An 18,065-nucleotide genomic window follows, 5' to 3' on the forward strand; every position below is an offset into this window, starting at 1 on the left:
AGAGTGTCCCTGTAGAGAAGGCCTTGTAGGTTCTGTGGGACAAAAAGTTGGAGATGAGCCAGCAGTATGTGCTTGCAGCCATGAAGACCAACTGTATCTAAGGCTTCATCAGTAGATGAGTGGCCAGCAGAGAGTGGGAGGTGGTATTCCCTCTTTGCTTTGCCCTTGTGAGATCCCATCTGTAATACTGTGTCCAGGACTTGACCCCTCAGCCTAGTCACGAGAGCTGTTGGAGGGAGTCCAGAGTAGAATCATGAAGATAATCAGAGGATTGGCGCACCTCTACTACAATGAAAGGCTATTGGAGCTGAGGTAGTATAGACTGGAGAAGAGAAAGCTCTGGGAATACCTCATTGTAATCTTCCAGTACTTAAAGCGAACTTGAAAACAGAAGGGAAATAGACTTTTTATATGGGCAGATCATGAGATGACAAGGGAGATCACTTCTAAACTAAAAAAGGGGATATTTGGATTAGATATCAGGGGAAAGGTAAGGCAGTAGAACAGGCTGCCCAGATATGTTGTGGATGCCCCATCCCTGAAGGTATTCAAGGCCAGATTGGATGAGGCCGTGGCCAGACTGATATAGTGACTAGAAAGGGTTTTGGAGCTAGATGATCTATAAGGTTCCCTCCAACCCAAGCAATTCTATGATTCGGGTTCCGTCAACTCTGTCATTACCTTTGTTTTGCATAATTTAGCTATAGAGATTCATGCCAAAATAAGGATGATGTGCAATGAGTCCAGTAATTGTACTAGTTGCATTTATTTTCATACTTCTAAAGCACAAATTCATTTTGGATGTGATTTTTTTTACACCTTCTTTAACTGCTATGATGGCTCTCACATGGCAGAGTATAATCACACAGAATAAACACAATCTGTGCACCAGTTTGTTTTCTTCATGGAATTTTTTTTTCCTTCTTATTCCTTAGAGGGACATTTTTACTCTTAAGATGTTTAATGTTAAAGTATACCCTCAGGTTCTAAGATACTTGATGCTAGTGACGGTTTTTAGGAGTCAAAATTGCCCATATTAGAGGAATATAAGTTCAAGAATCACTTTAGCAAAATGAGAAGATGCAAGTCCATGGGTCTAGTTGAGATACACCTAGGAGCATTGAGTGATCTTATATAATCATAGAGTGGATTTGCGATTGGAGGGAACCCACAAGAATAATCAAGTTCAGCTCCTCATTCCACACAGGACCACCCAAAAATCAAACCATATTTCTGAGTGCATTGTCGAAATGCTTCTTGAACTCAGGCATACTTGGTGCCATGATTGCTTCCCGGGGGAGCCTGTTTCAGTACCGGTTCTGTACTGAAAAGGAAGAACCCTTTCCAAATACCCAACCTGACCCTTTCCTGATACAGCTCCCTGCTGTTCCCTCAGGTCCTGTCACTATCACCATCACTGGGATGACAGTAGTGTGATATTGACTGGAAGTCAGTTTATAGTGCACACTCACTTCCGTATCATTCTTACTAGTCTTTTCTTTAACCCTTATCCATAAACTCTCAGTTAGCTCATTATCCATTCTAGGCAGAGGAACTAATTCTATGATTCTACAACTCAGCATATGCTTTATATTACACCAACTTTGAACTATGCAACTCTTCCTCAGACACTGGCATGCGATGATGCAGTGAGTTTATTCCCACCCTCCCACTTTTTTTTTTTCTTTTTTTTTTTTTCTTTATGGCTGTTTTCTTCATCAACTTTGTTTCTAAATCCTTCTAAATCCCTCCAAGTAAATTACTTCATTTATTTTTGTCATCTGGTTTCAACTCAACGTTTAACTAATGAAAATGTGTTGTTGACATTGATATAAACTACAACTCAGTGGAAGGAAGAATTGATGCATGTCCTCTGAACCTTGGGTACATCACTTTTATATGTGTAGGTGAATGACCTACCATGTGTAGCAGACTAAGGCTTGGTGAATAAATTACTTTCTGCCATTTATGTTCTTTTGATAGTGAGAACTTCTTGTCATATGTGCCATGGAATTTTATGCATGGAATCCAGAGAAGTTTCAGTTAAATTGTTCTTAAAATAAAAGGCAGCTTTCAGATGAATGTTTGTGGAGTTCCAAATCTCCATCAGAGTGGCATAAAAAAAAATGCCTCAGGACTTCCTAGTTATATTTAACTAGAAAAAACTGACTGATTAATTGAAATGCATATATATTGCTTAATTCCACATTAATCCTTCATTAAATTTTTGTTAGGAGATTATAATTGTTTAAATGCTTTTGTATCTAGATGGCTAGATTAGCAAAGCAACTGGTCGGTCTGACTGACACCTTGGCATCAACATAGACTGAACCCATGATTATTTTGAATTGTAGTCCTAGTCAGACATCTCTTTGTTTCTGAAATCCAGTGAGGGTCCATTTTGTATGAAAGCACTGAATTACAGAATGCGTGATTACCTTTTCAGGTTGCTAACATTGAAATACCAATTGTGCTCAAAATAGTAGACTGTTTAGTTTCCATAACAAAGAATATCATCACCGGGTAGAATGAATCATGGTTATGAGTCTGTGTGCATATGTAGCTGTATATTTATACAAAATCCAAAGCTATGATTTAGCTATATCAAGGGAGAAAGCCAGAAAGAAATATAGGGAATTGTAAAATAACTAATGGAGATATCAAAATGAGTAGTGAATTAAGAAGTCATTTAAATTTGTTCACTCTTAAATGTGATATTGTTTCTATCCTGATACTCTTGTGCCACATTTGTAATTACATGGAATATTCACCAGCGGTTTACTCTTTGACATTTTTGATTGTGCCACAAATTGGCAAACTTACAACTTCTTGCACAAAGATTTGTTTTTATTTTCTGAAAATCACTCTTGAAGCAGAAGTGTTCAATATCATACTTTTTTTTTCTACGTGTAACAATATTCTCAGACATCATCAGCAGTACAATGTGTTTAACCACTTCTCTATATGCAAGGGAACAAGGAAGATAGCAGGAACGTGCAGTGATTTTCTCAAGGTTGCAATAGATGTTCACTGTTTCTGACAGTATCTTAAAATATATAATGCTTCTACTTTTGTTACCTTTTTTTAAAACAGAAATTTTTAAAGAACACCTTTGATTTTAAGCAGCCTATGAGAATAAATGTTTTGATTCAGCATGATATTTACCTGATCGCTGCAATTTAGGCAAATATTTGAAAACTGCTGAAACTGTGTACTTTCAATTTCATTTCATTTTAGATGTAGTACTGTAAAAGAAGAATAAAACAGCAACAAATGAAGCCCTAAATAATAGTAGGCAATTGGCAATATCATTGTAATATGTAAAAAGTAATGTGGTGCTTTCCAAATTGTGCAATAACAAACCATCAGACTAATTAATCTTAAATATGCTCAGTTTCTCAATTTTTGCAAAAAATTCAGATAATGCCAATCCTTCACCAAATGTGAAAGAACATTTTATTAGATCTGCATTTGATTTTAGAAACGTACATCAATCACTAGATAGAAAAAGCACAACAGGTATTCTGGGAATTATAAAACTCCATAGGACTTTCTGAAATTTTAACAAAATATCAGCAACAACACAGTATAGTATTGTCATAACATAACTCATGGTGATTTGTATCCTTCTGTCCCACTTATTCCTCACATGAAACACATGAGTAAATATATACATATATAAATATGTATCTGTTTATAAATTATAAAGATCCCTGCACCCAGATTTTATGATATGAAATCTTGAGGTATTGCAAGTTCATATCATTGAAATTCTGAACTTTGTAGAGAATATTTACTGACCTAATGGGAGGTAATTTTTATATTTGCTATTGTTAATTTGAAGAATAAATTAATAACAGTGCTAATGTGTTAATGAAAATATACTTTAAACAAATAATCTAATGTTATTAGTTTAGTAATTTTAGAATAGTTAATTCTAATATTTTCATAGTGTTGTAAATCTGTTTCAATGGTTTAAGCCATCTGCTTGCAGAAGCTGTTATTTTCAAGCTTTTTTTTTTTTTTTTCTTAGCCTCTCTGGTTGAATTAGTTTTCATTTATTTATTTATTTGTTTGTTTGTTTGTTTGTTTGTTTAAATGTTAGAATATACTTTAGTATCCATCATCTTGTTTATGCCAGTAGATAACATCCATAGTCTCATCTACTACACATATCCATAGCCCATTTGTTTTGCAATTGTACAAAATACATTATTTTATAAAGTAAAGTAAATGAACAGCAATTTCCAAAATTGAATTTGAATTAAGAAATTGCTATGTGAGATCTAGGGAGATTGTTTAAAATTGGGGAAGTAATCATATGTACTTCACATGCATAAGAAATTGTGAGAAAAAACTATGAATACCTGAGTTGATATCAAAGATAGAATCAGAGAGAAAACAAAAAGTCAAAAAGTCAGTGTAAAGATAGAAAGGAGAGATTGAGCAAACAAGCAAACAAAAACAAAAAGACTTGAACTAAAGAGGATGAAAATGAAAAGATTCAATGAACATGATGGAATCAAATCAAGGCTGAGATACACTTGATTTAGCACCTGGAAAATTCAGAACACCATTTGGTTTGAGCTTTTGACTTTTGGGAAGAACACTGTGTGAAGGATGTTTTTCTAAATAAGAGAGAAGTTGAATGAAAGCATCAGCTCAAAGATAAAAATGTTGATTTTAAAAATGTTGTTAAAAACAAAGAAACAAAAAGACCAGTCATTTAGATATACATAATTTACAAGAGCTTAAAATATTTTCTGAGACTGTAGAACAGTGATTTCAGAATCTTACTGTTCAATACTATTGGAATAATTACGTCTTAGGCTATATCTGGGTTTAATATGCCAAATACACAAATTAGGTGATGGTTTGCTATTTCTGTAACAAACACTGAAAGCATCTGTGATTCAGACATCTATATCTGAACAAGTCTACTGAGTTAATATAGTCAATGGTGTTGGGAAATGATACATCTCTTAGTAACATTGGCATTTTAAATAGACTTGATGAATCACAAAAGACAAAAATCCCAAATTTTTCTTCCCCAACTCCAGGGAGAACATAGAGTAACTTTCTGGAAAAGATTAAGGAAGTCATGGATTCAGATAAAAATTTGTAATTAATCACGTATCTAAGTAAAATGATTAAATAATTGTAAGTATGAGATACTGAGTTTAAAATAACATCTCTCTTTAGTGCCTTTAATTCATGGGAAAACCAAAATAGCAAAATGATAATGTATGTTCAGTAGTACATTCTCAAATTTGGTAAAATGAAAGGTGAAAGAAATTACATTCATATGGAGAAAAAAAAAAAAGGTACCAATACCATGATAACCTGGAAGAAGAGTTGCTTTTTCTAATTACTCCTGAAAAATTTCAGTGTTGCAGCATAGCTTTAAGAAACAGATCATTTACTATTTAATATGCTTAAAATGTTAACCTTTTTGTTATATTCAACTCTTGACAAAAATAAATAAATAAATAAATAAATAAATAAAAATCAGTGTAGATATAAAAGGAAAAAATATATTAGACAAATTTTTGTATTAACAGATTTTTTAACTGGGTGCATTTGGGGAAGTTTTGATAATGGGTGAGGGGCTGCAGAACTGACCTCTGAGCAGAAATCAGCAGCTGCTCCGTGTCAGATCAGAGCCAGCTCCAGATGGCTCTGACCCACTGCTGGTCAGAGCTGAGGCAATGAGTGATGCTGGTTGTGCCTCTGGGAGAGAAGATTTAAGAAATGGAAAAGCTGATGTGCAACAATAGATGGGAGAGGGGAGAGAGAACAGGCAGTCCTGCAGACAATAAGGTTACTGCAGAAGGAGGTGTTCCAGGTGAGGACCAGAAGCTCCCCATAGCCTAGAAGAGGACCATGGTGGAGCAGGCTGTCCTCTGAAGCCCATGAGCACTGCATGGAGCAGAGATCCATGGCAGACATGGAGGACACCACAGTGCAGCAGAGGATGTGGCCTGAAGGAGGTACAGCCCATGAAGAACCTCTGCAGCAGCAGGGCCCATTCTGGAGATGTAGCCAGTGAAGAGGAGCCTGTGGTGGAGCTGGAGGTTTAAGGGAGCTGCTGCTCATGGGAGACCCATTCTGCAGCAGTTCATTTCTGAAGGATGGATTCCATGGTGTGGACACATAATAGAGCAACTGATGAAATGATGTATGTGGGAAATTCATGGAGGATCAGTGTAGGAAGGATAGCATCCCATAGGAGGGACCCCATGCTGGAGAATGGCAAGGGTGTGCAGATGAAGGAGCAGAAAAGACAAAGCATTACAAACTGATTACGGCCCCCATTCTCTTGCACTACTTGAGGAGGGATAAGGGAGGATGGAATGAGGGAAGGTGTTTTTAGTGTGTTTTTAGTTTCTCACTGGTATAGTCGATTATCAGTAGCCAATACATTGCTTTATTCAGCCTATGTTGAGTCTGCTTTTCTCATGGTAGTAACTGGTTTGTGACCTCCCTGTCCTTATCTCAACCCTTGAGCCTCATGTTTTCTCCCTTTGTTCTTTTGAGGAGGAGGAGGGGTGAGAGACTAGACACTCTACTGCAGTCTCATTTCCTCTGTAAATTAAGGTATGAAATTTCTTGGATATTATTCCCCAAGTTTATCCATTTTATCTCCACTGATTATACTAGAACCTACTCATATCACTAAACAGTAGTTAGTTGAGAGGTATAGAAAATGGATAAGTAGTGCGCAGCAAATTAGTTGAGCTTAATCTATCTGGAAATAGTAGGAATATTTGGCTAGGATTTTTACCACAATAAATAATCCTAAATGAGAAAAATTATCATTATATACTAATTCCTGATTGTTGCTCCTACATGAGTCACATTATCACAGAATCACAGAATCACTAAGGTTGGAAAAGACCTATAAGATCATCCAGTCCAACCATCCACCTATCACCAATGGTTCTCGCTAAACCATATCCCTCAACACAACATCCAAACGTTCCTTGAACACCTCCAGGGAAGGGGATTCCACCACCTCCCTGGGCAGCCCATTCCAGTGCCTTATATATCTCTAAATATGAAATATCTTGCTTTTAAGCTTTCTCAAGCTGGTAAGAATTAGAAATGCAAGATACCCAAAACATTCAGTAATTACAAGTGGACTCCATCCAGAATACTCTCTGTAGGAAGGCATACACAGTCTGCTGAAATCACAGATTTATTTGTAGCCAGTGGGAGGTTTGATTAGGAGATTTAAACTAAAATTTTCTCTAGATAAAGAACTTGTATTTCATTTCTCAAGTGAAGGCAATAGTTTTACACCATCATCTATTTTCCAGACTCAAAATAATCCATCATGTTAGCTTGCTAACACATCTCATTGCAAATACTGAGAGGACTGAAATTCGTCTGCATCACAAACAAGGACTGACATCTTGCTATGTGTCTCTCATAGTCAAAGGGTTGCAGTATGTCATTTACAAGCGAGTAAAACCCAACCAGCTGGGTGAAGTTGTCATATTTTGTGACACTCTCTAGTTTGACAGAAAGGGGAGTAACCTGAGGTCTTCTTAGAAAATGATCTATTTACAAGTGCTTTTTCTTCTGTTTCGTTCTAGAAACCAAGCTCACTGTGGTCTTCAATGAGGTCTTAATCCAAGTGCTATTCTATTCGTAGAAATAAGGCTGCCTTGAGTGGCAAAGATGAGAGACACAGCGAAGAAAGGCCCTGATGCTTACCTTACTTCCTTCAGTACAGTGAATTATTGAATCCAGACATGAGCGAGACCCACAGCTGGATTCTTTCCTGCAGCACCTCTCCCTTTTAAAATCTAGATTGCAATGAATTTTTCCACGTTTCAAATATTTAAGAAATTATGTGTTCTAGAGTTTAAAGACACATACCAGAGAATGTCATGGAAAAGATACTGTGTGGCATAACTAAGTGTAAAATTCATCTGCACTATCTGCCCTACAAAGCCACTGAAGATGAGTCTTTTTTTCAATGCAAGCAGTGCCCTAATCAGAATCTGTGTGTGGGAAGAGATGATGTAAGAAGAAAGGTGAATCACATCCTTTATCACTTTATACCTGCTTCACATAAGAATATTTTTTTTTGTTTTAATCTAAATTAATTGGTGCCCTTGGATTTTGGATGTTGTAGACAGAATCAGCTAGAGTTTATTAATAATTAGTGATCTTCCAGTGGGACACACCTCTTGTATTGTATGTATAAATAAGCTACTATTGTGAGTCCTGAATATGTTTCATTTCACACCTATCAACTTAATGATATTTATTAGTGTCTCTTGTAATTGCGTTATTGTTCTCAAAATATCATGTCCTTTTCCATCCTGCAAGCTATTTGCCTTTTTACAAAGATGTTTACTTCCTAGGAAATATTTCCTATTGTTTTGTTACAGTCTTGTAAAGGCTCAGATCTCTCCCTGCACCATCACTTGTAGCTGACATTCACAAGAGTTGATAGTAGCAGTCAATAACTTCATCAGAATCTTTGCTCCTTTCAGGATTAATCCTTTTGTTTCCTTTCATCTTATTCCTGCCATTTACTTGCAGCTATAGAGCAGAGAAGGGTCAGCTCTGCCCCCTGCTTATTCTTACTATTCCCAATTTGCCAGGGATAAAAAGTTCTGCAAAAGACAGAAAAAAGAACTGTATAATGCAGGACAATGCTTTTTTATTCCATATGAACCTCCACTTCACCACTTGTAAGATTCTCATCTAAGGGAATGTCTGATCACTGAATACTACCACTTTCTTAGAGGTGAACACTTGTCCTGTAGATGAATGCAGACCAATTAAAAATATCGAGAACTTTAGCATCAGATGATGTAGTCTGATTTGTGATTGGAGCTCGAGAGGAACCACAATTTTTGAAACAGTCTATAAGTATTTTTTGCTTGATTGCAGACATCACACCCTGATCGAGTTTGTGATCTCAAGGACTGTGGACCTGGCAAAGAGTGGAGTCAAGAGCCTGAACTTCAAGAAAGTGAACTTCAGGTTAAATGAAATCTCCTGGGAAGAAGTCATTAGAGACAAAGGAGTGGAATAAAGCTGGCTACTCTTTAAGGATGCCTTTCTGAGAGCACAAGTGTTCTTCATCCCTTGGAATAAGAAAGCAGACAGGGGAGGCAGGAAACCAGCATGGTTTGGAAAGGACCCGTTGGTCAGACTGAGAGAAGGTCAAGTACAGACCGTGGAAGTACAGGCATGTCACCTGGGAAAAAATACAGGGGTTCTGTCTGGACATGCAGAGAATGGGATTAGGAAATCCAAGGCACAGATGAAACTGGTCTTGGTGAAGATTGTTAAAAACAACAAGAAGGGATTCTACAGATACATAGGTCAGAAGAGACAGGCTTAAGAAAGTGTACCTCCTCTGCTAAATGTCTCAGTGTAAAGGCTCTATGTCCAGGTTAGTGGCTGGTAATGAGTAGCGTTCCCTGGGGTCCACCTTGGGTCTGGTACTCTTTAACATCTTTATCAGTGATGTAGATGACAGGATTGAGCACACCCTCAACAAGTTTGCTGATGACACCAAGCTAAGTAGTGCAGCTGATGCAGCAGAAGGAAGAAATGCCATCCAGAAAGACCTTGATGAACTTGAAAGGTGGGCCTTTAAACCTTTGAACTTAATGAGGTTCAACAGAGCAAAGTGACAGGTTTTGCACTTGGATTAAGGCAATCCCAGATTGTATACAAACTGGGAGAAGAACTCTCTGGGAGTAACCTGCTGAGAAGAACTTAGAGGTTCAGGTTATTGAAAAATTTGATATGAGACAGAAATGTGTGCTTGCAGCTCAGGAAGCCAATGGTATCCTGGATTCCATCAGAAGAGATATGGCCAGCAAGGACAGGGAGATTGTTGTCTCCCTCTATTCTTCCCTTGTGAGGACCCATCAGGAGTACTGTGTCAAAATTTGGGGCCCCCAACAAAGGAAAGATGTGAAGTTGTTGGAGTCGGTCCAGAGGAGGGCCACAAAGACAGTCCAAGGGCTGGAGCACCTCTCCTGTGAAGATAGGCTGAAGGAACTGGTCCTGTTCAGCCTGGAAAAGTGGAAGCTTTGGGGACTCTTTGCAGCCTTCCAATATTTAAAGGGAGTTCATAAACACAAGGGAAATAAACTTTTTACAAGGGTAGATTGTAATAGGACAACGGAAATAATTTAAAACTAAAGGAAGGGAGATTTAGATTAGATGTCAGGCCAAGTTTTTTGCTGAGAGGGTGGAGAAATGCTGGAACAGGTTGCCCAGAGAGGCTGTGGATACTCTGTCCGTGGAGGTAGTAGAGAACAGGTTGGATGGGACCCTGGGCAATCTGATCTAGTACTTGACCTAGAGGCTGGAAACCCTGCCTGGTCAGTGGAGCTGGAACTTGATGATCCTTGGGGTCCCTTCCAATCCAAACCATTCTAAGATTCTATGATTCCATGACCACAAGCACATGTGTGAACTCCAACTTACATTAGTATATTTTGTCATTATGTATCTTTTGTCTCTAGGCGTAAGACTCAATTTCGTGTATTTCACATTTTATATTCAATGTATCTCATGGATATTTTAGGAAATTATGATCATGCCTGAGTTTATGGTGGTGTTTTTTGTTTCTTTTTTTTTTCTTTTTTCATTTCACTGCAGTAAGATTTCTTTTTAATTTTTAAAGAACTGAATTATATTGCTGTGTACTCAAAAAAGTGAACGTTTAAAGTTTTCACTCAATATCCAAAAGATTCTTAGCTTTTTCCTTCATTTAAAATACCTGCTGTTGTACACTGTTATGTGAAATTTCCATATTGAGGAACACTAGAGGGAAGACTACCAGCATTTTATTAATCCTGGTTCTGAAACGTGGATTTGTACAAGTGTAATTACCTACTGCTACGAAATATAAATAACATCTTGATGGTATAGATTAGCTGCAAAATTATCAAGACCCTTTCAAAAAGAAGATGCCAAGTTTGTCATACTAATACAGAATTCACCACGATTGTATGCATTATTCTATCTCTTGCAGCTTGGATACCAAAGGCATCCTGGACTTCATCAGAAGAGGAGTGGCCAGCAGGGACAGGGAGATTGTTCCTCTGCCCTGTATCCATGAGAGGCCCCATCTGGAGGCCATCTTGCAACAGCTCCCTGCAGCGTGGGGACTTGTCTCCCTCCAATTTATAGGAGGGAGATGAGGTTCTTTTAATATCTGTATACTCGGCGTGAGATTAAGAAACAACGGTTCATAAGTTAGTCCAACCAGTTTATTATAAATCCTAATCAGGGAGACGGGGAAGGGAAGAAGGGCGATAGAAAAGGTAGGAATGAAGCAAGAATCGCGTAAAACGGGGATAGTCACCACCAGGATCCAGAGCAGTCCCGTTGCATGACGTTTCGAAGGTCGGAGGCAGACGCAGCAGGGGGGGAGAGCAGCAGTGTGGCTGGCCTTGGGCAGCAAGCAGGTGGCAGAAAAAAGTAAGAGAAGCAGCAGGACTCAGGTAGCAGGCCCAGGAGAGTCCAACAGCATGCAGGAATTCCGCAGTGAGGAATCTGATGGCAGACACCTATCCTCATAGTTTTTGATTCCTCTTTTTATCCTACTTCTTCTCCTGCCAACGTGACATCCCTGGGCACTTGAGCAGGAGTCACGTGAGTACCCCGAGATGGCCATCTTTCTCGAGATAAGCCCACACAAAAGACCGTTCCACGACCATTAAGCTGCAGCTTCTCTCTCTCTCTTTGCCCCTGGCCTTGTCCATCTGTGTTCCTCAGACAAAGGATTTCACAACCCTTCCCAAGACTTGCCTGAATTTGTCCATCTGTGTCCTTCAGCCAAAGGATTTGACAATCCTTGCCCAGGACTTGCCAGAACTTGTTCATCTCTGTCCTCAGCAAACATTGAGACAATAATGATGCAAAATAATAACCTCTTACAGGACTGAGGCTGCACCTTGGTGCTACAGAGGAGCAACAGCCTGTCAAGTGATTGCTCTTCTCCAGGGTGACCAGGTGCCACGGGCTGTGCTAACTGTGTGCCTGCACTGACTGCCGTGTCACACCCTTCTGACGTGCCACACTGGTTTTGCCCATCCAGTTTGCTGGGAAGGTGGTGAGGAGGAGAAAACCCTGTGATCCCAGCGCCTAAGTCTGCCCTCCTCAGGACAAGCAGAGAAGAAGAAGCGGACAAAGAAATGTGTGTGGGATGGTGGGGTTTATTGTGTTGACACTAGGGACTAGAGCCAGCAGACGGCGTTGGCACACGGCTGTTTTCATGCCATAGTTTTGGGGGCTGAATGTGTGGGGGGATGCTGTCTTCGACACTGGGCTCAGAAGCGACTTCACGCCTGGGATACCCCCACTGTTGGAACGGCTATCCATGCCATCATTTTTCTGGCTGACCTCGGGGGGATGTTGGCTTTGATGTTGTACCCGGGAGTGACTTCATGCCCGGGATAGCCCCCGCTGTTGAAACTGCTTCCATGCCATCTTTTTTGGGGCTGACTGGAGGGGAAATGCTGGCTTTGATGTTGGACCCGGGAGTCACTTCATGCCTGGAATAGCCCCCGCTGTTGGAATTGTCTCCTGCAGCCTCCTCAGGGCCGGCTGTGGACATCTGGGACTCGATGTGCCACTGAGGAACGGCTTCGCATGCGGGCCTCCCCTGGCTGCGTGGGCCGTTCCCCAGTGTGTGAATGCAGGGGAGCCCTCGAGGACCTCCGTGTCACCGGTCTGGTGGTGCTGTGGGTGCTGTTCTGAGCAGCTGGAGATGGTGTTCGCCTGCTGCCCTGAGGCCTTCTGGTCCGGCTCTGGGAACCCGGGGCCTGACCTTGCAGCGGGGAGCGGCTTCGTGTCCGGCTTGTTCCCCGCTGCCTGGAACGCCTTCTGCGTGCAGCCACTGTGGCTGCTCCGGAGGATCCCGATGTGCCCTGTCTGGTGGATGGGTGTGAGCTGCTTTCAGCTCTTGGGGCTGCTGTGCGTCTGCTGCCACGCTGTGCTCGGTGCAGCTCAGATGCATCCTGATGGTCAGGAAAATGTGAGCGGATTGTCCCATGTTCGGTCCCCAGCTCACTGGTCTGACTGCTGAGCTCTGGCAGCTGGGAACTGTGTGATGGCCCCGATGCTACCTGGCTGCTGGGGCCGGACCTGCTGTCCTCTGGTTCCTGGGGGCCGTGGGATGGTTGCAGGCCCCCCTGGCTGGCAGTGCTGGGCCCAGCAAGCTCCGAGATGGTGCTGGAGGCTGTAAGGGGAGGCGGGAAGGTCAGCAGGATGAAGCTGTCGCCCTGGGTAGGGACAGGCTGCCATCCCTCCTTGGGCAGAGAGACTCTGGCAAAGCTGCCCTGAGCACTTGCTGCCAGGCCTTGCCGGGGCCCAGCGCGCTGCCACGCAGCCGATTGCCTCTTACCGGTACCCAGGCCAGCACAGCTGTTGCACTCCCATGTGGCTGTTGTGTTGCTCAAGTGGGAGCACCGGCGGTGAGTGCCCTCAGCAGCACAGGAGCTGCACAGGATCAGCTGCCAGGGCCTGGGGAAGCAAAGGGGTTGTGGCTGTGAGGACCAGATTCCCAAGCGAGGGAGTGCCCGGCACAGCACATCTCTGGTGCTCTGCCCTCGCTCCCCCAGCCCGTGCTGAGGCTGAGATCCCCCGCGGAACCTCAGCGAGCTGCTGTGGTAACTCACCCCCTTATATCTGCCTGTCGTCTGCCTCTAGGGTAAAGGCACCTGCTGGCATCGCAGCGCTGGTGCCTCTGGAGGAGTGGTGCGTATGCACGGTAGTCGTCCCATGATGGTCTTCTACAAGAGAAGGGAGGGAAACTGATGAGAGCCCAGTGTCCCCAGCATCAGATCCAAGGTTGTCCCATCTCATCCACCCCAACGCCATTTTTAGCTTCTTCACGAAGCTGAGGCACGTGCCCATGAGACAGCAAAGGGCCAGGCCTGCCGAGACAGTGCCTGGGCAGGCCCAGCGCTTGCACCTTGTCATCTGCATGGTTTGGCAGAAAGACACCAACCTGGCTGGGATTTGGATCCCCATGGTAGACATTTCGTCACAGAATACTGCATTGTCTCTGCAACTGGGGCACCGGAAGCACATAGTGCCAGCATTCAATGCCTGTTTCTGCAGAAGAAGCGCAAGCAGGGTGAGCGTGAGCAGTGCCTGGTGTTGCTGAGCACTAAGCATGCCTGCAGGGTGAGGAGAGGGCTCCTACTTGGATGCAACCCCGGTGGAACCAGGCATGTGTGCACGCTGGGCACACCATGGTGTGGTAGGTCAATCTGTCCCCCACGGTCTCCTGGCAAATGACGCAGATGGTGTCTTCTGCTGGAGCTGTCACTGCTGTCTGTCGAGGGCGGTGCTCCCAACAGAAGGACCTGGGGGAAGATGGAAGGGATGGGCACAGTGAGAAGTGCTGTGAGGGCAGTGGAGGAGCAGGAAGGAGCCCCAAGCCCTGGCTCTGGCAGGCTGCTGGGAGGTGACCTTGTGGGTTCCTCCCTGGCTTGGCTGCTGCGGACAGCCCTTACCTGTGCTCTCCAAAATACTGTGTGATGCATTCCCCATCTGCAGCGCAGGGCAGATGGAAGCTGCGTGCACAGCCACTCTCTGCGCATGTGATGGTCGCCCCCCTCTCACCGCAAACACAGCATTGCTGGAAAAAGCAGAACAGCCCCATCAGAGGCAGGCACAGGGCCTCCACAGCTGGCCTCACACCTTTGGGCAGGGCACAGGATGTGGCCACTTCTGGGTCACACTCTACAAAGCAGCTTGGTGGACAGGGCTGATCCCCTATGGGCAGGCCTTCGTCCCGGAGGTGGTTGGAAGGGCTGTGATTGCTTTCCCTGGGTTCAGACTAAGCTGGTGTGAGCCCCTCCTGGCACAGATCTGCCTGCTCCGCTCAGGTCCTCACCTTCTTGTTTGCCTGCTTGACCTTGCGTGCGAGGGCAGCAAGGTCAACGGCCATAGATTGCTCCTCTGGGGGTCTTTCTTCCAAAGTGATGTGGGCAAAAATCTGTAGGAGAGAAAAGAGCAGGAACTCATGAGGACAGGGAGGAAGGGAGTATCCCGTTTGGAAGCAGACAGGATCACCGGGGGGAACTCACCAAGCAGAACTCATGGATAGACGTGAAACTGTCGCCAATAGTGCGCCCAAAGATGTCCGGGTCATCATCTGCCCGGCCACACAGCATGCACACTGCTGAGGAGAGAGCAAACGTGAGCAGCGGTGAGCACCTGGTGAGGCCAGGTGTCCCTGAGGGCTGTCCCCAGGGTCCTGCTCTGTGCCTGCCGTGCTGGCTGGAGGCGGTGGAGGGGAAGGGGCCATGGCAGGCCCAAGGCAGTCACAGCCCAAGCTGGGCCCCCTTTGCCAAGGAGCAGAGGGGCCCTGCTCCATGCCCGCCTGGGAGCTCCTGCCTGCCCCTTCCTCCCCTCTCAGCTCCCAGCCGCAGGCAGAGCCCCAGCACCCCTCTGCCCAGCGTTGGGAGCCGTGCGCAGGGATGCTGTGCTCTCACCTGGCTCCTCTGAGCTGGAGGCCTTCCTCTTCTTATTGGACATGATTGTGCGTTGACGGTGAGCACTACGAGAGTCCCTGTTCTCTCCACGCCTCACCAGGCCGCACTGACACTCGGCCTGAGCCCGACAGCCTTTGCTGTGCTCCAAGCCTCACGCGTCACAATGGCTGCTCCGTGACACCCATTGTGACATCACGGTCACTGCCTCATGGCGACTGTGGGTGCCGGGCCCTTGGCTTCCAAGCAGGAGGGTGGCAGCTCCACAGCTTCTCTGACAGAACTTTCTTCCAACAACCTGTGTCAATCTCCCCTCTTTTTGTCAATATTTTGCATCACACCCAGCACAGCTAATTCTCTCGTTTGCTCGACTTCTTTCTGCGTGGTTGTCCTCTTGCCTGGGTAACATACCAGATCTTCCACGAGGGGATACCTCTTCTTCTCTGCCGACAAGGATCACCCTCACCGTAGAGAATTTCTTCCTAATATCTGGTTTAAATCTGCCCTCTTCCAGTTGAAGGCTGTTTTCCGTCGTCTTGTAGCTACACGCCCTTTAAAAAAGGCAGCTTTCCTGTAGGTCCTTTTCAGGTACTGGAAGGGCTCCGTGAGGTCTCCGCTGTGCCTTCTCTTATCTAGTCTGTACTGCCCCAGCTCCCTCAGCCTGTCTTTGTAGGGGAGCTGCTCCAGCCCCCTGATCAGATGATTTTTGTGGCCCTTCTCTGGACCCTCTCCAACCCTGTCTTTCTTGTACTGGGTGCCCCAGACCTGGATGCCTTAGTCCAGATGGGGCCTCACAAGAGCAGAATAGAGAGGGACAATCCCCTCCCTGTCCCTGCTGGACGGCCCTCTTCTGATGAACCCCACGCTTCCATTTGCTTTCTGAGCTGCAGGAGCACATTGCTGGCTCATGTTCAGGTTTTCATCCATCAGGACGCCCAAGTTCTTCTCTGCAGGGCTACTCCCAAGGATTCTTCCTTCCCGTTTGTATATATGCCTGAGATTCCTCCGGCCCAAGTGCCAAACCTTGCACTTTGGTGTGTTGAACCTCACTGCATTCACCTGGGCCCACCTTTTGAGTTCGTTGGGGTGCCTCCGAATGGCATCCCTTCCTTCCACTGTGTCAACTGCAGCACTCAGCTTGGTGTCATCAGCAAACTTGCTGAGGGTGCACTCAATTCCATCATCGATGACATCGGTAAAGATGTTAAAGAGTAGCGGTGCCAAGACAGACCTCTGGGGGACACAGCTCGTTACCGGCCTCTACCAGGACATAAACCCTCTATCACCACCCTTTGTCTGCAGCCTTTCAAACAATTCCTTTTCATAGAATCATAGAATCACGTGGTTGGAAACGACCTGCAAGATCATCTAGTCAACCGCCTTCCCATTCCTATTAGTACCACAAGCTACTAAACCATATCCCGTAGCTCCTCATCCAGGCGCCTCTTGAACACCGCCAGGGACGGCGACTCCACCACCTCCCTGGGCAGGCCATTCCAGTGCCTGACCATCCTCTGAGAGAAAAAGTTTCTCCTAGTGTCCAACCTAAACCTCCTCTGGTACAACTTCTGGCCATTTCCTCGGGTCCTACTATTTGCCTGGGAGAAGAGGCCAGACCCTTTTTCATCACAACCTCCCTTCAGGAAGCTGTAAAGTGCAATGAGGTCTCCCCTGAGCCTCCTCTTCTCCAGACTAAACAATCCCAGCTCCCTCAGCCGCTCCTCATAAGACTTGTGCTCCAGACCCCTCACCAGTTTCGTTGCCCTTCCCTGGACTCGTTCCAGGGCCTCAATGTCTTTCTTGTAGTGAGGGGCCCGAAACTGAACACAGTACTCGAGGTGCCGCCCTCCCTGCTCCTGCTGGCCACACTATTTCTAATGCAGGCCAGGATGCCATTGGCCCTCATGGCCACCTGGGCACACTGTCGGCTCATGTTCAGCCGAGCATCAACCAACACCCCCAGGTCACTTTCCTCTTCACAGTCATCCAACCACTCATCCCTAAGCCTGTAGCGCTGCATGGGGTTGTTGTGGCCAAAGTGCAGGACCCAACACTTGGCCTTGTTAAACCTCATCCCATTCACCTCAGCCCAGCGACCCAACTTATCTAGATCCCTCTGCAGAGCCTCCCTACCCTCAGGCAGATCGACACCACCTCCCAGCTTGGTGTCATCTGCAAACTTACTCAGGGTACACTCAATCCCTTCATCTAAGTCGTCAGTAAAGATATTAAACAGGATGGGCCGCACGGCCCTCCAGCCAGTTCCTTATCCAACGGAGGGTAAAACTGTCCAAGCCATGGGCAGCCAGTTTCCGCAGAAGGATACTGTGAGAGACCAGGTGGTCTACCACCAGGTGGTCTACCCGTCAAATCCCCATCTCTCCAATTTGGAGATAAGGATGTGGTGGGGGACCATCAGAGGCTTGGCAGAAGTCCAGGTAAATTACATTGGTCACCTTCCTTTTGTTCACCAATGCTGTCGCTCCGTCATGTGGAGTGATGTTCCTAGTGACATGTCACCCAGGCCCTAGGCAGGCAGCAAACCTCCCTGGGGGGGGGATCTGAGCGACATGT

General features: G+C 44.8%; 1 protein-coding gene across 2 annotated transcripts; it reads right to left on the minus strand.

The window, feature by feature from the left end:
- Nucleotides 1-11,246: 11,246 nt before the first annotated feature.
- LOC149919412 (E3 ubiquitin-protein ligase PHF7-like) lies at nucleotides 11,247-15,631 on the minus strand. Of its 2 annotated transcripts, none has more exons than XM_090134401.1 (9): nucleotides 15,495-15,631; nucleotides 15,087-15,178; nucleotides 14,894-14,995; nucleotides 14,511-14,635; nucleotides 14,198-14,360; nucleotides 14,000-14,106; nucleotides 13,668-13,781; nucleotides 13,394-13,512; nucleotides 11,247-13,228 (listed from the first exon to the last, which is right to left on the minus strand). In XM_090134401.1, exons 1-9 carry the CDS (start codon nucleotides 15,535-15,537, stop codon nucleotides 12,585-12,587), a joined length of 1,509 nt encoding a protein of 502 aa, XP_089990527.1. In that variant the 5' UTR covers nucleotides 15,538-15,631; the 3' UTR covers nucleotides 11,247-12,584. The 2 variants fall into 2 exon arrangements, with proteins under 2 accessions (XP_089990527.1, XP_089990526.1); XM_090134400.1 differs by having other exon boundaries at nucleotides 15,087-15,181.
- Between the last annotated feature and the right edge of the window lie 2,434 nt (nucleotides 15,632-18,065).

Source organism: Phasianus colchicus, chromosome 1 (genome assembly GCF_987193195.1).
Source record: "Phasianus colchicus chromosome 1, bPhaCol1.hap1.1, whole genome shotgun sequence".
NCBI lineage: Eukaryota > Metazoa > Chordata > Aves > Galliformes > Phasianidae > Phasianus > Phasianus colchicus.

What these genes read in the sequence shown, in the direction of transcription:
- LOC149919412 (XM_090134400.1), bottom strand. Translation starts at nt 15,537, where the DNA reads ATGTCCAATAAGAAGAGGAAGGCCTCCAGCTCAGAGGAGCCAG. An exon ending in CTCCAGCTCAGAGGAGCCAG is followed by an intron (nt 15,182 to 15,494) that starts GTGAGAGCACAG and finishes CTCTCTCCTCAG; the next exon opens with CAGTGTGCATGCTGTGTGGC. An exon ending in CAGTATTTTGGAGAGCACAG is followed by an intron (nt 14,361 to 14,510) that starts GTAAGGGCTGTC and finishes ATCTTCCCCCAG; the next exon opens with GTCCTTCTGTTGGGAGCACC.